The sequence below is a fragment of the Leptosomus discolor genome, chromosome 1, assembly GCF_034619465.1.
Source record: "Leptosomus discolor isolate bLepDis1 chromosome 1, bLepDis1.hap2, whole genome shotgun sequence".
Taxonomy (NCBI): Eukaryota; Metazoa; Chordata; class Aves; order Leptosomiformes; family Leptosomidae; genus Leptosomus; species Leptosomus discolor.
The window spans coordinates 155588872-155614493 of record NC_141391.1 but is presented as its reverse complement, the minus strand read 5'-3'; the positions used below and the strand labels follow the sequence as shown (position 1 = coordinate 155614493).

General features: G+C 44.6%; 1 protein-coding gene across 1 annotated transcript; it reads right to left on the bottom strand.

The window, feature by feature from the left end:
- Window positions 1-5939: 5939 nt before the first annotated feature.
- On the bottom strand, window positions 5940-24744 carry SLC37A3 (solute carrier family 37 member 3). The gene is made up of 14 exons (XM_009954149.2): window positions 24644-24744; window positions 23577-23691; window positions 20958-21050; window positions 20369-20452; window positions 18996-19141; window positions 18274-18370; window positions 17072-17156; window positions 15818-15999; window positions 13140-13281; window positions 11793-11894; window positions 9811-9858; window positions 8682-8833; window positions 6879-6944; window positions 5940-6032 (listed from the first exon to the last, which is right to left on the bottom strand). The coding sequence occupies exons 1-14, from the start codon at window positions 24742-24744 to the stop codon at window positions 5940-5942; spliced, it is 1506 nt and encodes a 501-aa protein (XP_009952451.1).
- Between the last annotated feature and the right edge of the window lie 878 nt (window positions 24745-25622).

Below are 25622 nucleotides of genomic sequence, written 5' to 3'. Positions count from 1 at the left end.
GAAGGAACACGTCTGTCGGCAATCACATCCACCCACTCTGCAACTGCATTACAATGCTCACTTTGTTAGCACAGAAAATACTGGCTCCTTTTCTAGTCCTGGAGACAAGCTACCACAAAGGTTGGAGCAAAGAAAACGGACTGGGGACAGAAAAGGGAGGAATCTGGCCCTGCACATTTGAGGCCAAACGGGTGAAGCGAGGTGAAACAGTGGAAGTAGGAAGAAAAGAGCAAGTCAGGCAAACCCAGTCCTTGTCTTATGATACACCGTCCGAAACAACTCCCTGCTCCCTTCCTGTGGGAGAAGTGAAGGCAGGTGAGAAAACTGCAGTCAACGAAGTCACAGAAGACGAGCAGAGATCCTCTTCCAACTGATAACAAAGCAGCAACCAAAGCAAGTGGCAAAGCACAGCAGAACCAGGCACCCAAAGCAATTTGGATTTCGCCATCTGGGAGCAAAGATCCCTCAGAACCCGGGTGGTGCCCAGCTGCTGGGGCCATGGCTCCATCTTCCCCCAACACCTTCCTCCTTCCCTCAGGGAAACCAGCCCTGATGCTGCCTGAGAACACAGGGCCAAGATAGTGGTCAAAAACGGGCCTGGGAGCTCCAGTAGCCCCGAGCAGCGTCGCAGATGTGCACAGAAACAAAGCTAAGCTGCGAAAAGCCACCTCCAGCAGAGACTCTACCCGCCCTGCACATGCGCCCACCTGATGTTTCGGAGCTGCGCACCAATTCAGAGGTCACCTGTGCCGGCGCAGCGCTGACGCTGTTGCAGGCAGGGCTCCCACCTTGGTGTCTCTCCCTGCGTAACAGCTCCTTTGCATTCAACAGCAGGAACCGCAGCCGCCTGTCGCCGTGACTTGATGAGCAGTCCCGGGATGAACCTGCTTCTGACTGGAAGAAATGAAGTGTTAATATTCCCAGAAGGATGAAAGAGTTACAGCAGAGGGCAAGGAGGCTGCAGAAGAGGTGAATGGATAGTGGAGCCAGTCCCAGTGAAACTGCTTCTTGGGTACTCCCATCCTTCCAGCTGAACAGCACAGGCAGATGTTACCCAATTGCTTTGTCATCTCTGGCACTCGCTGCAGGCAAGTACCAGCTTTTGTCAGCCCAATGTCACTTTTCCCAGCCACACACCCCAGGGCAGATAAGTGAGCTTCTAGAAACTGGTCCCACCTGACAAACAGAGCGAGGATGTAGGTCTCCAGGTGTAAGAGTTCTCTGAGATAGTGTTGGGATGCAGGAGCCCAGAGAAACCAACCTATCCCAAATCTGCAGTACTTTCCTTATCACATTATAAGGAAAGAAGATTTAAATAGCACATCTAAGTAATCTCATGCTTATCTGCTATCATTCCACTGGTACACTCTGGATTATATCGTTACTAGATCACAAGGACAAGAAGTGGCAGTGTATGGACTTCCTACCCTTCACAACTGAGCAAGAACACCAACAGACACAGACTTCACCAACTCACCTAGAGGTCCATCAACTGCCATCTGCTGCTTTAAAAACCATTCTGAAATAACATAGGTTGTCCCCAAATAGTTTACCTGCTCTTCTGTAATCTCAGCAGAAATCTTCTCTCTCCCAGCAGTAATCTTACACCTAACAAGAGCGCTGCAAAGCTTGTTATCTGCTCCTGCGCTCCAGGAGTATGTTCTGATTTACCCATTGCATTTGTTTTCACGGATACCTGCACACTGTTGCAGAGGTGGTCAAAGGAGACATTCCAGGAGAACCTCCTGGGATCCAGATGTACACAGCGCAGGAGAACGTTGACAGCAAATGCCCAAATTCTTCTTCTTTGCATTACTATAAATATTCATCTAAACAACTCTCATTTAGGAAAGGCTTTAATAGAACCGAGATGCTTTCATAGGCCTGTACATAACACACACCCCCACACACCCCGCAATCCAGCCCCACAAAATGGTCTAAGAGCTCATATTTACAGCCTTTGGAGAATGGTAGGCTGTTTACTAAAAGGATTAGATAAGGCTTGACAAAGATGTAGGAAGGTGGGCATGCTGTGCCTTAGAAAACTTTTGCAATACAGAACCCAAAACATGCCTGTAGGCACTTTCAGTTAGAAAAGGAGGAGGGGGGAAACTGCAAATCGGTTTGGCAGAGCACTTTGGCCACTGCTGGATAGAGGGCAAAATTACAGAAGAGTAACTGACGAGCGGTGTGTCTGAGACATCCCTGAACAGCTCATGCTTTTACTGGCGAGATCCGTAGGACTATCTCAAAACAGACACATTCTCCTTCTGTCTCAGGGAGGAAACAACGACCCTTAAAACATCCTGCTGCTTCTCCTCTCACTTTCCTGCAGAAGGGAAAGCTGCTCCTCTGGGCTTGGTGAGGACAAGCTCACACGCTCTCTGAGGCTGCCCAGCATTGGGAGCAGAAGCCCAGCTCTTCCCCCTTCGGAGAGCACCGTGATGCTGCCACCAGGCAGACTTCCGCACCATTGGGCTCCAGACCCCTGGGAAAACCAGGACGCAGCAGCATTGCTTGTACGGGGACCTATGGCAAGGACCCTCCTTCCTACGGCAAAGCATTACGGGGCTGAGGCACACCTTTTCTGCCACACCCGATTTGGTCAGACAGTCTGTCACATCCTGGCCCCGGAGATCGGCTCCTAACGCGCTTTCTTTGTGCTCTGAAGTTCAGCGATTCCCGCGCTGCTGCTTGCCCAAACACGGGGCTCTGGAGATCGCGGTCACAGTGGCAGTGATGGGGACTGCTGCTATCAGCATTTTCAAACAGATACTCAAGCAAAGCTCTACTCCCTTAGAGCTCTTCCAGAGTAGGCTGGAAAGTTCCTCATGAGTAGGGGAAAAAAGAAAAAAAAAGTGACAGAAAAGGGATAAAACTATGAATTGTTACTTTTCTTGAAGAATAGCATCATAGCACCACCAAACTACTTGGAGTTAAGGGACTAGATGGAACCTGCGGGCACAGGGGTCACTCCAGCAATCCAGTATTGTGCTCAACTCTGAATTTACGGTAAACTATGAAACACGAGCACAATTACAAAGTTCCCCACTGTGTCCATTTAAATACAGCTAAGAGTAGGTGTGGATTTGTGTTTAAATAAACAAGCCACAGGAGAGGAGAAGCCACAGGAGAGAAGGCACAGCAGGGCCAGCAGCCACATGGCACACTTCATTTCAAGGGGACAACACCTGACTTCCACAGACAGATCAACAAATAAATAAAACAAGTATATGTTCTGGCTGCTTGATTTAAGACCATCAATTACACCGCTGTGGGCATCTCTGTTAGGGGACTCTCACAAAGCTTCTCATGAGACAGATCAGGAAGAGTGCCAGACCACAGCACGCAGGAACGTGGCCCACTTTTAGGTTGGGATGAGGGTTTAGTTTCAGCGTTAGTCAGGCTGGAACAGTTAGTACAGTCTTCAGAGCAGCTGAGTGAAAAGCAGCTGCTAGAGCTAGGCCTGTAACGAGGAGGGAGAGATGCACGCTCGGCACAACCAAGAAGAACTGAGAAGAGTGGAATAAAGCACACGGAAGAATTAGCCCCGATCAGGTCAAAGTAAGTTTATTCACATGAGATCAGTTTGGACATGATCAGATTGAAAACCCTTTCTCCATCTGAGCACGCTGAGGAAATACACAGAACCGAAAACCCAGGAGGACGACGACGACAACAACAACAACAACAAAACAATCCTGAAGTCACAGCCATGCCTCGCTAATTGAGGGTGGCCTCAAAGCACCACCGCGCACTTACGTGCGAGCTGCTGGGCAGCCTGTGACTGCTCAAGAGGGGACAGCACTGTTTACAGGAAACCATTTGTTACAGGGGCCTCTGCCGCTCCTCCCCCCCCTGACCCCGGCGACGTCCCTTTCCCACCCCACCTTTCATCAGAAGCTTATCTAGCACCCAGGCGGCCGGAGGAAAAGCTCGTCCAGGTTGGAATTTGAAACCACAGATTCTCAGACGCCGTGGCTGGGGCAAACGGTGCCGCCATCAATTTTAGAACTAAATTTCAGGGAGTTTTGATTCTATTTGTACAGGGGCTAATGAGTAGCTTGGGATGTGAACACTAACCCCAGGGCATAATTCTGAGAACAGGATGATAGATTCTCAGTCTCCTGCTCTAATTGTACAGGCAAAAATTGCAATGGGAATGAGAACAGACAAGAACAGGATTCAGGTCCATCATCAGCTTAATGGCATCATTTTCCCAAGCACTGAAATTTTTCAAGGGTTAGCCAAAAATGCAAGAATCACCTCTACCAAGAAAGAAGTCTCAAAAAGAAGCATAAAATGGAGCAACTGAGTTTCACAGTAAGCAAAGCTGTGCACAGAGCTGTCACTGCAGAAGCAGCAATCACCAAGCAACCGTTCAATACAGTAAAACCGTAAGGCACTAATAATGTTCCACTCATTACAATCAACACATGACTAAAAATTGACATTCATAAAAATAAAATCACTGTACATTTTAAAAAGGCAACTTTTCTCCATTTAAAAAGTTTCAAATTTTCAGCTCCAAGAATTTTCCTCCCCCCCCAGGCATCACTGACTACTTTGAGTGAGCGTTTGATCAGAAGTTCTGCTGCTTAACACACACCTACTACACTGAAACATCCCAAAGCATAAGCAGAAAACGATTTGGTGAGAAGCGACTTGACGATCCCATTAACATCACCAACAAACGTCAGAGGCGTCAGTCGGTCACCCTGCTTACCGCAGTACTGCGAAACACTCGGATACCACTGTACTACGTGCAGTCACGCGGTTTTAGTGCTGACTAAAGATCTTCAAGATACAACTCAAGCTCTAAAACTCTGGAGCTTGAGGTCTCCTATGCAGCCACAGGCAGAGAAGCAGGGGGGAAGACAGCAGCACTTGCTCATTTGATGCTGTCCCACGAGTACGCTTCAGTCCCTGTCTGGAAGCCCATGTCTGAGAGCATCCAGGTCCCTTAAATTCCTTTAATTCCATTCTGGTTCTCCTTTGCTGGAGATGAGCAATTGCCCAATGAGTATGAAACCAGTGACACCGGCTTCCTTCAGAGGGTCACATGACAGTCCTATTTTGGTCAGTATTGATCAGGGTTCAAACAACAAAGCAGTAGTGAAAGTATTTGTGTCCCGTTAGTGATCCCCAAAGCCATTCAAGGATCCTTTAGACACAAAGGATCTATTAAGGCTTATTCTCAGAGATCACAGTAAAGTATTGCACACTATTTGTCTGCTTAAATAGTTAAAAACTGAAAGCTCATTTCCCAGAGATTAGTAATATTATTATTAATAAAAAAAGCTAAAAAACAAATATGGAGGTAACTTCTCCATGTGACTCTACTGGAATATGTGACCATCAATAGCTAGGGATAGCAGAGGGCCGTCTGCGCGGAGATTTAGCAACAGCTTTTTTTTTTTTAAAACAACTGGACAGCGCAAATTCCAAATAACTATTTTTTTGCCCTTCCTAAAAGCTAAAGTGATCGCAACATTAGACTACCCATGAAATGCACTGTATGATTTCACCGGCACAACAGAGCGTCAAAATTCATTGCAAGACAGCCTCTCCATCGTCAGTTTGAAACAGTCGACCTTTGGTCAGGACATCCAGAAATAAATAAGAAAGGGTATAGCAGTGAGACCACCCACGAGAAGACCCTAGTGTGACTGCTGACATGGAAGAGTCTGGTAGGCCGGGACAACCCGTCAGTCCCGTGGATTGTCTTGCTTAGGTCAGCAGCTCCATGATGCGGGTGGTCTCAGGACGGGCATTTGGTACTTTGCGATTGAGCTCGCAAAGGCAGGTCCATCAAGTCTTGCAGAGCCATTTTGAATTAGTCCGAACCTGGAGGATGTTAAGAAACAAGTCTCCCAGAGTTTTGATTAGTGTCCCAGCTGTCAGGTCCGTACAACAGTCCTTCCAGAGGCAAGCAGAAGTCACTCAGCCAGCATTCGCAGGCGTCGCTCACGCAGAAGCAGTTTGATCTCCCTCACTATTAACGGTGAAATGAACAGGATCGTTGAAGTCGTCTGTGAAAAGAAGCATACCCAGGACAATCAGCACAGAGCGACCACAGCTACAGCCATCCTGCACACCAGCATGCATTCAAGGCCTCCCCAGGAAGATACAGGCTAAGAGAAGTGATGACAAAGTGGCAGAGCAGATGGAAGGACTGAGCTTGCAGGAAAGCTCATACGATTTCAGCTGTCATGATCCTCTCTTCCTAAAGAAGATGAGCTCTTCACCTCTTCAACGGCCTTCCTCCTGGCCACCTCTGCTGCTTACCAAAGTGGCCTTTTCCCTTGTCAGCACTGCCACACAGACAATTCCTGGCACTTCCAGCAGGGAAGAATGGATGAACTGCACAGCATTCACCACTGGGGCAATGCTGAGGAGATCAGGGTCTGAACGGTCTTCCCCCCCCAGCGGTATACCAGGGCAAGGCATTTTCATTTTAGTTTCACGATCCTCATCACTCCTTCCGCTCATCTTCAAGCGCTAACAAACAAGCAGCTCCCTGAAAATATTGGGAACTACGCATCATAGAGATGAAGGAGGAAAAAGTCCTTCCTTGGAAGTCAGTCATTGGTACGAGCTTTAGGAAATGCATACAAGTATTTTAAGGCAAGTATTTTTAAGCCTCTGCCACAATCTCAGTTCCTGTTGGCCAAGGTGACTTTAAAGGATCCAAAATGAACCCAGTTGATTCAGACACCCTGAGACAAAGGCACAGCATAGACCACTTTGAGAATGGCATCATCAGAGTTCACAGCTGCTGCAGAAATAGATGGCGTGTTTAAGTCACAATTTTCAGGTTCTCACAAAAACCTTCTATTGCAAATTGACAAAGAACTTTAAATAAGGAGATTTCTTACCATTAGAATAAAGAAATAGAAAACCCACATCCATCCCAGGTTCTCCTTGATCAAAGACACCAGATACTGAAAAGAAAGGGGGGGAAAAAAATTATTCAAAGTGGGACTTTCAGGCGTGACTCTTTCATTTTCTAGAATTCGTGGGCTGTTAACACTCCATACAGAGCTGATCACAAAACCTTCCAGCTGATCTTTTCCCGTCAGAAGAGATGACTCAGGACAGCAGCCCTTCTGTATAAAACCCACAGCCTCAGCAAATCAGATACCATCCTGAAGCTTTACAGTAACTCAGAGCAGCATAAAGACAGAACTGAACTACAGTTTCAAAGGGTGACAAATTGACTACGCTGAACACAAGGTTTTTGCACAGAGCACTGGGACATAAGTGGATGTAAGTACTCTCAGAAGAACTAAAAGCTCTAGAATGGCTTATAAATTACACAGGACGCATTTTCAAGAGCCGTGCAACCACTAACTACTTAACCCTTCATCGCAGGCAAGACACTCGAGACTACAGTCTGTTCTGAACTGCATCCTAGTCCACCAGGGCTACACGGGCTACAAGGGAAAAATGTATTCCCTCTTAGCAGCTTTATATTCAGATGCTGTCCAAAGGGCCTCCTTTCTTCACTACTGGGTACATCAGCACAAAACAGGATCTGAATTTCTAACGTGTCCATTGTGCATTTGCGGTTATTCACACACCCCCGGAATGACGTCACGGGTGTCTCTGTTGAAGCGAATGCAATGTTAGAACGGGAGGCAGGTGGAATTTTTCAGAGCTAAAGACCCAATTTTTATGATGACGTAAGTTTGAACGGAATGTGTGGGGGAAGACAGAAACTCTGTAGACAATGCAAGAAGAACACTGAGTGCAACAGCGCACTTTAAGATGTCCACAGAGCACTTGTAATTTTCCACGTCTAACGGAGCTAAGCGGCATCTTTCCTACAAAATAAAAACTGAGCAATTGTATCTATCAGGCAATCAATGGCAAGTACAAATGCAAATCCCTTTCCAGAAAATAAACTCGTATGCCTTGCCTGCGTCCTTGGTATTTTACCAGCACTAGAGGACGCCTGGAACAGAACTGGCTCAGATCTTTCTCCCAAATCCTCCCCTCCCCAAAGCACCGTGTTCTTCCATATAGTTAAAGTTTGTATTTGAGAAGAAAGAATGTCCCCGGTGGGGACAGTCAGCTTCCTTTTCTGCAACAGTTTAGTCTTCAGACCTCTGGCAGCATACTGTAAGGACTATCAAAGCAAGTGGTGCTGGATTTACAAGGTGTAAAAGACATCCATAGAGAGACAGGGGAACCAGAAGTAAGAGCAATTTTTAAATTACTTTATAAACACTGTAACATTCATAACAGGCATTCTAATTTTGCTCTGTCACACATGTAAACTTTTCTGTAAGCAAAGGTTTTGCTATTACCTTTGAACAAAAGATCCCAAACAAACTTCGAAATATTTTGTTTTTACTCTTTGTGAAGCTGACTTTTACCTGCTTTTTGGAGTTCAGGATATGAAAGCCTCCAAAATTCATTTGAATTATGAAAGTGCCATAACATTAGCACTATGAATACTTAGTTTAGTTCTTAATTAAATTGCTTCCACTGGAAGCTTAAAACACATATGTTCCCTTGGTTGTTTCTTAAATAAATACTTTAAAAAAAAAAAAGCCAACCCCCCTCTCTCTCTCTCTCCGCAATTTTTTTTTTTTTGAGGAATGCGCTAACATCTCTAACCACAACAGACTCTTTGCCCCCTCCCCCGGATGTCTGTTTCCCTCTGGTAGCCTCACCTGGCCCACTGCAGCACCAATACTGCCAGTTCCATCCACAATGCCCGTGACTGTCGCCAGAGCCTCGCTGCTGCCTTTCACCAGATCCTGGCGCCCCAGGTCAGCAGAAATTGCGGAACTGATCATGTTAGAAGGGCCTCCGATGAAAAATCCTGGAACAGCCAAGAGAAGAGCCTTGGTGCAAAACAAGCACGAAGAGAGATTCTCAACAGAACATCTTCAAAACTCAGGTTTTCTACTATGCAAAGCTCAGAAAAGGATTAAGTCCAGGGACAGCGATCACAGGCTAATTGTAGGTAGAGGTGTACCCTCACAGCTGAAGCGTACTGTCACGGCACACCCTGTGTACTTGGAGTAGGCATACAGAAACGGCCAACAAGCACATTTTCATCCAACAGCAAAAAGGAGGTAATTAGCTGTGGCACACTCTGCAAGAAGAGTCAGGACACACCAAACTGAATACAGAGAGCTACTTTTGAACAGCACACCTATGGCAACCCTCAACACGAAGCAGGTCTAGACACATTTCTACTTCGGAGCAGTATACCCCCATGCTACTGCCTCAGTCTCCAGGGACTGGTGAAGGAGGTGGAAGGGGAAAAAAAAAAAATGCAACAGGACAGAGAGTTCTAAGTAGGAGTGTTTGAAAAGAAAGGCTCTATTCATGCAGGCTAATCTTAATTCCATAACACAGCACAGTATGTCTGGTAGCACACAAAGCTTGCGACCTCTCACCACACAGGGCATTTGGGGTTCTGACAGACAAACACCCTCAGATTTGAGCTGCGGCTCATGACTTTGCCATCTATACACTTCCACAGATACCAGACCACTGCTAGGTATCCTGGCACAAATCAGTTCTCATCATACTGAGCCAAGGTAGACCCCCTTAGTTCCAAGGCATTATTCTATACAGTCTATATTCTATACCTCCCTCTGCACAGCAGTTTTCCTACAGCTGTATTCCAAAAGTAACAGAAATTGGGCCCTAGCTTCTACTCTTTCTGCAAAACCAGCAGAGATGGCAGCACGGAACAAATGCATTCTCACCACCCGAGGCTGGTCTTAGTGATTTTTCTGCAGTGCATATATACGTCTACTAGCATAACAGTGGCATTTCATAAGATACCTGTAATTGCCATGATCACAGCATTGATAGGTTTGCTGTTTGGAGAACCTGCAAGAGAAAAACCAGATAGATGAGTGTAAATAAAACAAATGAACTTGAGAAAGCCACTTATTTAGGATCAGAGAGAAGCACACAAACACTCAGTTTGAACTGCCTGTTCAATTAGCTACATAGGGACAACAATATCTTCGACTTGACTAGAGACTTCTACAGAGGTCAGTCTTACTGCAAAAGCATTTGAGGGATTAAAGACTCAGAAGTTTCCCAACAGCACTTTACAGTAGAAAAGTCACCTTTGCCATTAAAATTTTGTGCCCTAGCTCGATATCAGATTTGCCTGGCTCTGGGTTCCAGCCCTTATTACGTCTCTTTCTGTGATACAGAGGTTACATTTACCCTCCTTGAAAGTCCATTTGAATAGTAAGAGAACCTTCCCTCTGTCTCTGTGGGGGAGTTGGACTCAACTCAATCTCTCCCACCATAAAGTATTTCAGCACTTGAATCACCCTTCCACTTATCCTGAATTTCCAAAAATCTTTTTTAAAATACAGAGATTAGATCTGGAGGTAGTAATCCAGCAACTGTCTAAACAATGCTGCACAACAGAGTAAAAAAGGCAAACCCCCATATCCTCATTCCTCCTTACAGGGCCACGCTTGGGTACCTACAGGTTCTGCCTGCCTTTCCAGGAACAGCATCATACTGTGTACATGCAGCTGGTTTTCCACTACAGTCCCTCAGTGCTTTTCAGTTTTCCCTGATCCCTCACTTCCAGGCATCCCCCGAATTCCTTACTCCTTCAATTTAGGGCCCACACACGGTCAAGTTACCATGTGTAAGGCAAGTTGCAGACCCCTTCACATATTCTCAGGCCATTATTACCCTTACGTGCAACACGCGATGAGCATGAAAAGGTTCCTGGTTTGGCTGATGGAAATTTAACTGCAGTAACTTCGTATTGCCTGCCTGAGCCTTCTGTATCTGGCTGGACAGAGCTAAGCACAAGACACTTGGACCTCTGGCTGCTCTGCTATCTAGAACAAACTTCAAACTTCATCAGCAATAATTTTATATTTGCTTTCAATTCACTTTTGGAAGTAATGAATTAGTACAAGAGCCTACAAAACTCTTACCAAACTCCACCAAACACAATCCTTGCTATTTAATGATTATGCCTTACTGACTGTCCTTTGAGACCATCTGAGTAGGCCAGCATGCTTCCACGCTTCTGGAAGGCACACTTTACTGTTTGTCCAGCCCTGGCAGCTATTTCTGCCTACAGATCTCAAAGTGCTGTATAAAAGCCAGTCTGCATCACCACCCCACTTTGGAGGAAGACACAAAGAAGTGAAATGTCATCCCAGTGAGTTAAAGCACTCTGGTACCACAGGATACCAAGTCTGAAGACACAAAACTGTTACCTTAGAAGAGCTTCATAGATGTTTCACAGAAATGAGATCTGCTTGTCTCCTTCTAGAGAGTGTTCCTGACATTCTCCTTTCAACAACCAATGCCTGAGAATTGTATCTATTATAAAAGAGGCAGAAACTCTTCAATTTTACTACTTACAGAAGTGTAAGCGGCAAAGTCTAAGAGCTTCTGCCTCTTTGTAGTGTATACATACTGTCCTCAGATTCTCTTTCCTCTTACTATAGGGATGCACTTGAGATTTCCTGTTCTGCCAGTTGTGGTGTTGAATCAATAATGCCAAAAATCTCACTGAAACTGGAGAGGGATCAGGACCATAACTCACCAGTACAGAGAAATCCAACCACTCAGCTAATTCTTTTCCACCTCATTAAGCAGAGAACACATTTCTTTCTGTGCAGTGCCACACTTCAGGCAAAACAGACCAAAAGGCACCATTCTGACCCAGAAGCAGTTACGAGACCAGAAAACATAATTAGAACAGGCTGTGCTATGGTTCTCTCTAAGAAGTACTGAATGAACCTCTTATCACTGCGCAGCAAAAGCATACTCACGGCTGTATCCAAAAAGAGAGCCTACAGCAAAGAGCAGGCTAATTGCTAGCACTGGGGCTCTCTTCTGTAGCACATCAGAAATCAAGCCCTGGATAGTCCCACCTGCAAAAAAATGAATCATTGTCAGGCTCAGGATATTAACATCTTGAACAAAGCTCATTTCACTGAGTGCAGTGTCCTCTTGCCTTCTCATCAACACGCATTCTCTCTAAAATCCTGAATACTAAGTCTCCTGCCCTTACTGCCCCAGACACAGAGACAACAATAAACTTAAGTGGCTCAGACAGAGCAGGGAAAACTACTCATACTGCTTTCCCAGGAATTTATTACTTCTTTTTTTTCTGGCACGCAACTAGCCAATGCTCCTGCTTTTCTTCCCCTGTAGGACCACCACAGCTCTAGGATCACCACAACTTTGGAGGTAAGCAAGCTTAGCATTCTGGCTGGTTTCTTTAACAGAAAGTGCAGGAAAAGGTAGCTCTTTTTCCCAAGGAAAGCATTAGCACACAGGGGCCTCACAATCCCTGCTGTCTCACCTACTTAGAGTAGGTGCAACTAATTGAAACAAACGCTGACAGCTGATAAAAAAAAAAAAAAAATCACCTTATGTATTATTGCTACCTCTGTAGGAACAGCTCTTCTGGTAAAAGCTAGAACATTATGAAAGCCTAACATAGAAAAGGCCACAGAGGCGAAAAACTTGACCCTGAACATACCCAAAACAAGGATGTTTATTCTAGGAAAGCTAACTGGACGAAGTAATGAAGTAAGAAACTGAGCAGAGGAGAGTGTGGAAGTCTAAACACATATACAATATGTTCTTTTTTCTGGAGGAACAGGGTCAGATTTTGCAGCCAGCAGAAACAAGTGCAATTACATTTTATTTCTGAACATAACACAGTTCTGCCTGCCCTGCCAAGATCTGCGCTGAGTCTGTTCTTAAAAATACAGGACAAAAGGGACAGTACAGAGCCCACTAAGTCCAGATCCAAACTCTCTCTTCAAGGGTACCTGTCAGAAAGGAAGTAGCAAGCAGCAGGGACATCATTTTGTATACAGCATTTTTCAAGAAGTTCTAGTGAGAAAGGAAAAAAGCCCACTGATGGTAATGTCCAAGAATAAGATAGTGCCCTTTAATTGTATGTAAACTCTTTAGGGGGCTCTGTGTTTTAGAAAAACAAACAAACAAAACCTGCCAAGCAGCCACATACTTAACTAGACTTTTCATATATTCAGTAAACAGCTAGATCCCACTGAACATGACCGCTCTGAGCTGCATTCGCTGTCTTTCATTTTCAAACGCCAGCATGGCAACTGCAGGAAGATGTCATTCACTTGCACACTCACCTATGATTCCTCCCACATCATACCAGATAGAGAGCTGGTCAGCTTCTGCTTCTTTCCATCCAAAGTTGTTGCTGAGGTAGAAGGGCAGCCAGAAGAAGAACGAGTAATTCACCAGTTTCAAGCACGCATAGGCCAAAGAATACTGGAACACAGAGAGGGCCAGCAAGCAGTTAGCACTTGAGAAGTGCAAACAGCATTTCTGCTTCTTCCCATAAAGCTTTGTATCCAGCTAAAGCTTTCGGAGGGAAGTGCTTCTCATTTCACATAAAGAAAGCAGCATTATGAAAGCTTAATGCTGAACATCAAAGAGAACCCAGGAATACAAAAATCACTGTCAAGAAGGTTATTTTCTTTTCACTGAATGCAAAGGGTTAAAATACTTCCAGTGTAATCTTGAGAGGAAACGATACCAGGCTTCAAAAAACCAAGGAAATTTAATTCACTTTCTGAAGAGAAGGGAGCCAGCCATGTGACATGAAACAAGCTTGAGATTTAGTCATCTGTGCATCATGCTGAGAAAAGTTACATGAAGTAGTTCCTCTGCGCTATCTTCTGCTGCTCAGAAGGCTCATCTGCTTACAGTTCCAGAAGAGAAAGCTTCGTTCATAATGCCCAGGCAGGTATTCCAGGGCACAAGATGAAAGATTTGGCCAAAGCTAAGCACATGCTTCCAAACCCAACAGCTGAGACAAGCTCCTGCTTTTGGCTGCTGGGCTCAAGTTCTCCTTAGCCAGCAGGAGATCTCCTTCTTTAAAGCTCTCGTGCGTGGCAAAGATTTGTTCTCTGGGATTGCTGGCCTAGCACACAGAGGGACAAGGCACTCTCTTTCAGTAAGGCCTCCTGATAAACCCTGACACAGCAGTTCAAGGAACCCGTATTTGAAGAGGTAAACAAGGATTAAGGTGGAAAAAGCAGCCTGTTAGAATCACAGCTTTTAAGACTGTATGTATACACTTGTCTTCGAATACAAAAAGCAAATTTTTTTATATATTAAACTCCACAAAATAATCTCTTCTGAATTTATATTGTAATAGATACATCCTTTTTAGCTGTACTATTTTTCACTCTTAAAGGACACAAACTAATCTCTACCATACATGCAAGACATGGGGATGTTTGCTAGAGTTCTCCTGCCTCTGGGTGTGAAAAGTGCACTGTACAAAGTGATATGTATTACAACATGCTTAGAAACTGTCTACCAGATTGTCTGAGTGATTAAACATTGGATTTCCAGAGGCTCGGGGGAAAACTGTCTGTACTAAAACTCTTCCACCATATCACTCAGCAGGAGAAGAGAGGAACAGAAAAAAATATCTCAAATAAAGTCTTTGTAGAATCTTGACAAGGCTTTGGAGGTTCTCTCGGTATTTGGTCTCTTGCTGATCTCACATAGCATCCTGGTTTGGCTGGGCACTGATCTGACATCAGATAAAACTCACAGACTCAGAGCTGTTCATGTTGCTGGGTTAATGCACAGAACATGTCCTCAAAATCCCTAGCACAGAAAGAGCAACATCAGTTGTATAGTACCTCCTTATGTTCTGCCTAATGAAAAAAAGAGTCACACATCAACTGAGGCAGCCTTCACCACTAAGAAATTCTGCCTAAAGGCTCTTTGTACACCAACCCACTCTTAGCACTGCCAAAACCAAGCCATAGTTTATACGGCTTTTAGCCATATTGGGAAAGAATCAAGATGGGTGGTGAAGTACTTTATTTTGCCATCCCTCAGCCAAGGTCTTAACAACAGAACTGTGGTTGTCCAGCACTCTAAACACTGACCATCCACCCACCCCTTCTAGATTTTGTGTTGCCTTAATCATTAACCACCAACCGCTTTACTCGTTAACAGTATATGACAATACTGTCCATTCAATAGTTCTGCTTCATGATCAAATCCAGACAGTTCACACTGTCCTACTGAGCCAGCCACCCTGCCCACTTTCTTGTACTGGTTCTAGTATTCAGGGGGCACACAGCCCACTGACACAGAAAGTTAACATTGTTTTTAATGGCAAGTTAATTTTTCAGCTGAACCAAATCCATGACTTGGGCAATACTGCTGATGCAGAAGTACAAGTTCTCACAGAAGGGACAGGATAAGAATATGTGAAAACCGCATCACCAGGCCTTGTTTCCAGTTGTTTATAAAAAAAAAAGAAAACAGCCTACTTTGCCACATGTTACATCATGCTTATTAAGGTTTTTCAGGCCAGCTTTCTGCTTTAAGGCAACTAAAAAAAAAAACCAAACCCCACTATCAGTGCCACAGAGTTCTGTGTGACACTCAGCTGGCAGTGAGAATCCCATTCCTCAGAGCAGCATAGCTACCCTACCAAGAAAGCATCCTACGACCACCTTTGCTCATGGCCTCCCTTCTAAATTCAGCAGCAAAAAGAGCAGGACCTCTGACGCCCTTAGCTGGCTCATTACATGCACTAAATGAAGCAGGAGTCCAATGGAAAGAGCAACGTGCAACCACATACCCACAGAGTATTACATTCCATGTGCACAAGGATAACAGTTCCAACCCCAAGGTTTTAACAGTGTGAGACGTCAACCACCACAACACACCGTCAACACATTAACAGTGATGTCAACAAACGCTGACAACACAGAAAGTCAGCTTTATGTTTAACAACATAAGTCAGATCTCACTTAAGAATCTGTGTCCTCACCAGTACTACACCCGGAAGGCAACAAGCCTGGAAAAAGCCAATGGCCTTTGGCTGGTCATCAGTGTCAGCTACTTGAACAGAGCAATTCCGGTCATCATCATCTGCATCATCACTGCCCATTAAAGGTCTGTTGGCATCTTCCTCCACACTGCCATCTTCATCTGCTCCAAGCTCGGGGAGGCCTAGGTTTTACAAGGGATATGCAACAGGAAAAACGGACCACAGCCTGTTCACCCTCTCCCCGCTCTAAAGCTATGCTCGCTGCTTTTAAGCAATTCTCCCTTCTAGCAATTCCCTTGCTCTCCCATACCTCCATCCTCCTTTGGCTTAGAAACTCTTCTAGATGGTGTTCTGCAGTGTCGCCAGTTTCTACCCTTTGTCTTCTAGTGCTCTTGAAAGTATTCTGTCTGATCCTGGCGTCGGCTTTGTCTGTTCTGAGTGTCTGGCCATTAGTTGGAAGACACAACAAATTAGTGCATTTCCCCCCTTATTTAGTGGTTGGGGTCCTGGGACCTGGCTCTCCTGGGTACCACCTCCATTGAGCTTGGAGGCTGAGCGCACCAGCAGCTACTCAGACAGCTGCTGCCTGTTAACACCTCCACTGGAACAGAAACCCTAGGAACTGCACTGCACCCTCTGGGCTGCAGAGTGCTCTTACGAGCACTCTTTATGGTAGCTTTAGTGCTACCAACTTTATAGCCTTTGCAGGCACCTGGGAAACCTCCTCCATGGCTCTGTCAAAGCCCAAAAGTTCTTTTGTTCTCCTGTTACACTTTGGCTTGCCTACCATCTTCTCAGAGAAGGACCATATCCAACCTGAGAGCTATTTAACCGGCTGCGGGAGACCTGCAGACAAAAAGTACTTTCCTTTCCCACTGCACAGTTAAGGCTTGCCATAGGTTTCTCCTACAATAGCCAGTTATCAGTTTGCCTACTCTTTCTTTAAAAAAAATACTGGTTTTCCAGGTGAAGAAAAACTGATAAGGCGGCACATCCTAATGGAATGTTAGAGCCAGGCTGTTTTATTTTGCCTTTGAAAATATCCAGACTCTATACACATGATGCACGGTGGCATTTAGTGTGATCTTGGCGAGTAAAGCATTTACTCCATTAAATACACTAAAGTGCAAGACCACTTTATAAAAGCCCTGAGGATAAGCGCTGTCAGAACGAGCACTACTTTTAGTACTACATGAAAGCTGCAGATCTGCTTTCCATGAAGAGACTGAAATGCCACAGCCCTCTTCTACTTACCCACTTCCTTCGGTGACGTCAGGAGCCCAAAGAAGACAATGATTCCTCCAGCAAACTGTACTGAGGCAGTCACCAAGAAAGCATACTGAAGATAAATAAATAAATAATTTTTTTTTAAAACACTTTCAGTCACATAGCCTTCCCTGACTAGCGAGGGTTTCTTTACATTCCAACCTTATCAGAGAGTAAACACAGCTACAATCACCAAGACTACATCCATAAAACTTCGAAACAAGTGATCTGTGCATCTCCTGGACAGACTCAGTTCTACCTAGGCTGAAAAACCACATTGAAAAGAGCTGTTTTAGTGTACTGAGGTGACAGCATTGAGGAAGGAGCTCACCCAACACAACCACAGATCCAGCTATATTGGAAGGGACTGCTCAAAGAAGGGTCAGACACCAAATCCAGACCAGGTTGCTCAGGGCTTTATTCAATCAGCTCTTGAAATTCTCCAAAGACAGATCCCCCAGGCTCTGGCCCCTTGTTCCAATACTGAACTAACTTCATGGTGAAATAGTTTTGCCAACATCCAGTTGGAACCATCCCTGCTTCACTACACACCCACCGCTTTTTAGCGCTCTCACTGTGCAATGCAGGAAAGAGTCTGGCTCTGGTTTCTCAGCAATCCTCTCACAGGCTTTGGAAGGCTGCTATTTGGTACCTTAAGCCTCCTCATCTCCAGAGCGACGAGCTCAGCTCTGTTAGCCTGTCCTCATATGTGACAGGCTGCAAGATGTGCTGGTTCACTCACATTCCCTGTATTCAGTTGCCTGCCTGCTGCGTTACAGCGACACAGCGTGTGCCTGGCCTCTTCCCAGTTACAGAAGCTGTGCCTCCATGCCTGTCAGAACCTCACCACTATTCAGCAGCAGAGACTTCAGTTAAGTGAGAACCTGTGATGGATGACTCTGAAGAGCACTTTAAGCCACCCAAATCAGAAGAGGGTATACTGTGACACTAGGGCTCTTCCATAACAACATTCCCATTTACAGAGAACTCTCAGGCTCATCTCTCCCAGCTTGGAAGGGTCAGGAAAGGAATACCCTTTCTATCCTGCCTACTGCTTGCTACCACAGAATTCAGGAAGGTGAAACTAGACACTCTGAGCCTGTTATCTCTCAGAGACAGGATAAGAAACTAGTCTCTCATAACCCAATCAGATAGGCAGTCCTAGCTAGAAGCCAGACAGCAACACCTACCTCATAGCCGTATTTGAGAACACAGGAGGCGAGGAACGCCCCAAGGATATTTCCCACAGATGCACAGGCACTCCAGAGTCCAAAGACAAAACCTCTCCTGCAGAAGGGGAAGAAAATTTGAAAAACGTAATGTGGGTAAAAGTGAATTAGGAGAAAGACAAAGATACATTTGAATGAACTTTAACTTATGAACAAAGTTACAGTGTTCTCCCAGTCGGCTTCAAAGAGACTCAAAGGTCACTTAAAACCCACAGAATAACTTGGGAGTCCCAAACAGATAAGCAAGGAATGTTCTGTCCTAAAGCACTTGTGTTACACAGAAGTGAGCTGGCAACAACAGGGTTACAAGCTAGAGCAAGGGCTCATCTGCAATACCCCAAAGTGACAGAGTTGAACCTACAACGAGTCAGTTTCCATTTGGTCTCTTCAGTGGTAAGTAGACAGAAACCGGTTTACCAGTGGCACAAACATTCAAATTCAGCCACTCTGCACTACGGGACTTCTGAAGTTTGAACCTGTGCCTTTAACACACACACAATTGTGCTCACACCAGGGAGAGGGGAAAAAAAAAAGAAGATATAATATTAACAACTAAGGCACATTTCATATCCCACAGAACTTTAATTCTAACCTAAGAGTTGGCCTTTTTGGTTTGAGACTTTCAGCCCAATCTGCTACTCAGCAGGTCAAATAAGTGAGTCACTGAAGAAAACTCAACTTACCCAGCTTTTCCAAACCAATTGCCCATGACAGCAACCACACAGGGCCAACCAGTGGACTGCAGCAAGCCATTCACAACCCAGAGACAGCAGTAGAACCACTTGTTGTAGAAATGCAACCATTGTGTGAGTGTGCCAAAGAAGAATACCTAGAGAGGCAGAAAAAAAACCCAAACCAAACCAAAATCAAAACAAAACAGAGAAGAAAGCCTCGGGCTACTGCTGAAAGCCAGGCAGGAGTGGGGTCCTAAAGAAGAAATAACATATCAGGGAGAAGGTCCCCCGCAGGGCCAGGCCAGAGGCAAGCGTGGCATTGTTTAAGAAACAGCTCAGAGGTAACAGCACCCTCTGTTGAGCCATCACAGCACCGACTCCAGAGCCCAAAGAACTCCAGAGACAAATGTGCTGTCACGGCACTTCCACTCCAAAAGACTTTTATCTTCGTAAACAGCACAGTCATAACAAGAGAGGAGAAGAAAGAGACAAACACCTTCAGTAACAAGATTAAAAGTACAGTAGCTTCTTGATCTGCTATTGTACTGACATCCCAATCCACAAGGCTCTACGCAAACACAAAACCCTCAGCAGTCATTTATCTTAGCAAAATTTAACATAAATACTACAGCCAGGTCTCAGATTACTAAGAGCCCTAATCCAAACTAGCCAAAATAAACACACTTGGTGGCAAACTGTGATTGATGCATGTTTGTGGTCATGTGTTTGCAGAACGCAACAGACCATAGTGTGGTCTGTAGCCACTGGGTAAATCAAAAGCACTCCACGCTTTTTACCACTACTTTAATAACCAGAAAACCACAATGAGATAAAACTGATTCACACTTATCTGCAGTGGCTTGAACCTGAAGAACACTTTTGTTTTAAGCAGACATTCTTTTTTGACACATGCCCTCCCAGCAATTACAAAAATAAGTAAATGAAGGCTTAGTGTCATTAGCATGTCCTTTAAAGAAGAAAGATTGTGTTTGGAAGCAAAAGCCTTGATGACAACATAAGCAGGCTGGGAGAACAGTTATAATACAAAACAGTCCCCAAAAGTCCAAATACGCCAATCTTGTACAAAAGCTGTTCATCAAGTCTCTAGACGGTGCCTCAAACTTAGGAACTTCCTTCGGACACAGTATCCATAAATAGATATTTCAGGAAGAGGTGAGTCATCTAGCATAGCTCTGTGCTTTAGACAACACAATAAGTGCATCCAGGACAAAGTTTAACACACAGACTTTGAGACCATTGAGGTACAGCTACAGCTCATGGGTAGATTCACACAAAAACAGAGTCTCTTCTCCCTCAAAGTAAAACCCTATCCAGAAAGCCTAGGAGAGATTTCTAAACCACACTAGTGTGTTCCCACTTACCACTAGAGCAGAAGAACACATGCCAAAAGACAAAACCCAGCGTAAATTCAGGCGATCCCCAACTATGCCACTGACAAAGAGACCCTAAGAACAAAACACAGCATTAAATAAAGCTACAAGACTTGCATCTGTTATCTGCAAGAATTAAAATGATGTAGAAGGGTCAAGCTGATCCAAACATTGTTGTTATACCCACTTACAGTTTGATTCTAACCACTTCTTCCACCACCAAAGAAATCCTGCTCATACTTGTTCATTAAATTTCTTATTTTTAAAAAAATCAGCCAAGAACTCTTGGAGAAATAGAACTAGGCCTCCCATCCACTGGTGACAGCGATGTGAGAAATTCTGAAGTGACAGTATTTCTCTTGCATTTGTTAACATGCACCTTCACATGGGTGACAGGCATGGGCAGAACTAACAGAAACTGAAGGAAAAAAAAAAAAATCTCTTTCTGAACAAAGGTTTTTAACTGCATTAGTGCGAGGCAAGACCAAGAAGAAGATCCTGTTCATCCTCTCCAATGTGGGTGTGATCATCCCAATAAGATTCAACCAAAGCTTAGCAGCTTTGGATTAGTTTTACTCACCACAGCATAGGAAAACAAAAAGATAGTGTCCAGCGTCCCCAAGAAGAGAGTTGCTTCTTCTGCATCGGGAAATAAATGACTGCTGTTCCAGAGCTACAGGGAGAAAATTTTAACAGGTGAACAGGGAGAGGCACAGCTCATTCAATGGAAGCCCCAACTCCAAAGCAGAACAGCATCTGGCCCCAGCAACCTACCATTCCTCCAACACTTTAATTCTCAAATCAAGAACAATTCTGGCATTATCTACTGCAGAAAATGTCCACTGCTGCTTCATTTCACTTCTGAAGGGCAAGTTAGCAAACCAAAAGTGAGAAATGCTCATTCCACCTGGATCAAGACAAATGACTGGCAAAACAAACCCTACTTCTAACAAGCATGCAACTGTAGACAGCCTCTTACACAGAAACACTGATGAGCATCTCAATGAATAATACAATAAAGGCATATTCTGTTTCATGTGCAGTCTCTCTTCTGTACTTATCTTGCTGTCTTCACTAAATGAAAAATTCCCTTAAAGTATCTGTGGCAGCAGCCATAAGAAGAAACAACAGAGCACAAACAGAAAAGAACAAACAAAAAAAGAACAAGGGGAAGAAACAGACTGGTTCAAAACTATTTACAATGAACTCCACTCACTAATGTTGTTATTTTTTGTGCTTCTATGTTCAATATGATGAAAAAAAGGGGGAAAAAAAGACAGACTCAGTTGTCCCAAACTAAGATTAATGACATCAGCTGAAAATAGCAAGCTTTGAGGATGACTTGAAGAACGAACAAAGTTAATTGGGACAAAGTTTTCTCCCCTCCCCACCACGTCCCCATTAGAAAACAAACCAACCAAATCCAAACCTACAGACGCACCTAACTCAAACATCATCAGTTTTATCTGATTCTGCCTCTCCAGGAGACCATCCCCTACAGACAACACTAATCACAAATCCACTTAGTTTAAAAGACATAACATTGGTAAGGCCTATCGACACAGCTTCTGCTTAAGTTTCATGTGTCCAAGACAACTAACAAATCCCTTGAAAAATAGTTTTTGCCACTTGAGACCACCAATACCTACTTACACCAGTAGCTTTCAACTTTTAACCAGAGATATCTGGAGGTCCACAAACTATAAGGAGTCTTAGAATGATAAGAGAGTCAAATCTTTTCTGATTAGGCTTACATTCATTAATCAACCTCCACAGAACTCACAAATCTTTAAAGACTGAAAAGGATAGATCTAAGTTGTCCTGCTAATAAAATCATACTAGGGCCTACTCGCGAAACAATTGCAAAACATTTTGTTATACCTTAAAAAAAAATTATAAAGTATAAAAATAAAGAACAACCGCAGCTAAAAAGATACACCAAGATTAAAACTGACAGCACCCGACTTCTCTGTTCATGTCCTTAATTTCTTCTACCGATTTCCCTAAATACATTTCACTGTTAACTGACACAACCTCAACTGACACTGAAAGAATCATTTTGACCATTTTTCTTGATCACACACATACACCTCAACATCCAGCAAACACTAAATCACCTATATAAAAAAAAAAAAAAAAAAAAAAATCAGAGCAGCTTTCAAAACATACCTGGAAACATACTGGTTGTTTGAATGTCAGTTAAGGAACTAAATATAAACACCTTGTAGTTCATTTCAGCATCCCCGAGATGCTCACTCCTTTTTGCCATACTATGAAATCCTGAACACTTTACAGGCCCAATTTACTGCTTTCACTTATCACAGAAAGTCAGCATTTATCATTCCTTAGTCAAGCATTCAAATAACCGACAATTTCCAATGCAGACAATCCAATCCAAGCAACTGACTTGGAACTCCCTGCTCTAATAGATCTCACAGCCTGCGACCAAGCCATTAATGTAAGATTTCTGCCACCTCCCAAAAGCATCGGGACAAGCCACTACCAAAACCAAGCATGCCCCTAAAAGGACTACGGCTAGGAGCCAGGAGGTAGTTCTTGCATTCCCACTTGTGAGATGCAAGCAGTATACAACAACTTCTTCTGCAAGCGAACACTGCCAAAACTCCCACTGTTTTCAGCAAAGCTAGGATTTTACAGACAATGCGTACTGGATGTTCAGCATTTTTGGAAATCAGACCTTTTAGATGCAAGACAAAATGTCATTCTTCAGTATCAATTTAGGATAAGCAGCTAGCAATTTCAGATAGCTGTCCTCTCTCCTACTTTGGCTATCCTTTTAACAGGGTGGCAGCAGCAGCAGCACTGCCACCAGAAAGCCATAGCCAAGATCTCTGTAAGCCCATTAACTGCTCTCACTTATTGCCTCCGACACCTCAGAGGTAGGGACCCTCTTTCCCCCTCCTCCCCCCACCTCCATGCTGCTGGCTACTACAGAGACTCTCCTGGGGTCCCCATTTCCACTGGAACACTGTAACTTCTCCCTGAGAAGTTACCACTAGGTAAGATTTCACCATCACCTGATGATCCAGAAAACTACAATTCAGACACCTGAAGTTCCCGCTCACATTCCAAGGAGTGTCCCTGATGGACACTTAAAGGGGCCTCTACAGCACCACAAGCTCAGCATACTGCAAGTTAACCATCTTTCACTGCACTTGCCTATCCCCTGTGTCCTTACCTCATACGGCCGGAGCTCAGGGGCTGTGCTGTTTAGGCAGGAAGGAGTCCATTGGCTGGAAATGCTGACTTTGACATTACTGAACGTCTTTCTGGAAGCATGGAGCAGGGAATAACTGCCGGAAAACATACAAGCACAGGTTGGCCAAATCTTCTCTGGAGCTCAAGTGTGAAAGGGTGGGACTTGAAATACAGATACACGCTGGCTAAGCAGGCAGCATAGCAGAGGACTGGCAGTTTTGGAGATAGCGGTCAGCAGCAGGAACCCCCAAGTTATGGGGAGACACACTGATTTTAGTGGGGAGTTGTGAAATAAGGTCTTGAACTGGAAAGCACCTCCTCTTTTATTTCCAAAAGAGTAGGTGATTGTGCAACAACAACTAGGTACCTCAGGGGGAAAAAAAAAAAAATCCACTAGAGAAAAAAAGAAAACGCACTCATCTGACTAACCACCATGACAAGTGCTCTTCCAGAGACAGATTAGGTATCAGTGGCAGTATTGCTGTGAAGATCAAAGGATATTAGCAAGGCAAAGTTTGTAAGGAGAGGCAGTATGGTATTCCAGCTGTTGTCAGCTGGTGCAACAGACAAGATTTCAACAAACAAATCTAGCAGACCTTCAGATCTACCTCTCTGTACTAGAGGCCTGTCTGCCTTCTGCACGCAGCACTTTCAGGAGAGAAGACAACCCCAGAAACCACTAGAGCACGTTCTACCAGTCAGAACGGGCATCACAGTTCTGAGCATCAGGGTTTACTTCCTTCCTCATTTCAGCTAGTTCCTCCCCACACCCACCCACAACAGACTGCTGCCAGCTCGGCACAGTCAGCCTCACCTTTGGTGCAAGCCCTGTTTGTGGCTGATTCCCCACGGGCAGAGCACACTTAGCTTCACTGCTGCATGACTCCTAGACCAATGGGTACTACAAGCTTTTAAGTTTGTTTTCAAGGCTCACAGCCAAAGGTTAAGATTATTTCCCTACCTTCATTCTCCTTCTTTGGACATGCCCTCATCTCCCCAAATTCAGTGAGATGAACACTTCTCTGTGGAGAGATGCACTCAACCTACCTGAAGAAGGTCAGCAAGAACACAACAATATGATGGTGGGTGCAATGGGACACAAGGCCTCTGTTTGCAGGCTGCCTCCGTAAGCTTCCAGGCAAAGCCATCCTCTTGGCAGCGCTACCCCTGCTCCTGCCCTTGGCCACAAAGGCTGGATGGTGCTTAGGTCATTTTTCTTTTCACTTAAACAGAGGAAGGTGGGAAGGAAGGAAAAAAAGAAAGCATATTTGAATTAAAACACATGTATAAAAATACAGCTGTGTTCCCCAAACAGCTGGAATTCAGCAGGAACAACTCTATGCCATTCCTTCCCAATTTGTTTCACATCGCCACCTATCTCATCACCTGTATGTTCCTTGACACCTTCTATGCCCAGAAATGTCTTTTTACCCCTGTGGTTATTCCCCAAACCACTTCTTTTTTTTTTTCCTCCCTAGCAGATGCCCCTTCAGTGCCCATCACCAACGGAGTTCACCCAGGATCTACCAGCTTCCAGTGTTCCTATGTTATAAAGACATTCTGCACCTTTTACATACATGGTGCACTACAGAGTGCTCATAAATAAACTGACTTTCCACCGCTACCTGGCTGGCTATAGTCCGGTGATTAAGTCAAGAGAGCAGCATTTGACTACTGGTAGAGAGGGGGTTTGGATCCAACTGCCTGTTTAAGCTGTTGTTGAAAGAACATACCCAAGAGTGGACTTGCACAGCTGAAAAAAAGGGAAGTAATTTTGAGGACCGTGCTGAAATCCAAGAGCTAGATTCCCTGCCTATTCACTCTCAAGCCCTATATTACAGCTCCATCTGTCACTAACTCATTAGTACAGCATGCGGCAAGTCATACTTTCCTGTCCCTACCTGCAGGGCACGGGTAACATCTGCCTAAACTTCGAGACACCAAGTATTACCAGTACTGAGTAAAGGCTACGACAGACACACAGAGTCTTAGTGCTGGCTCGTGACACGCTACTCCACTCCCTCAG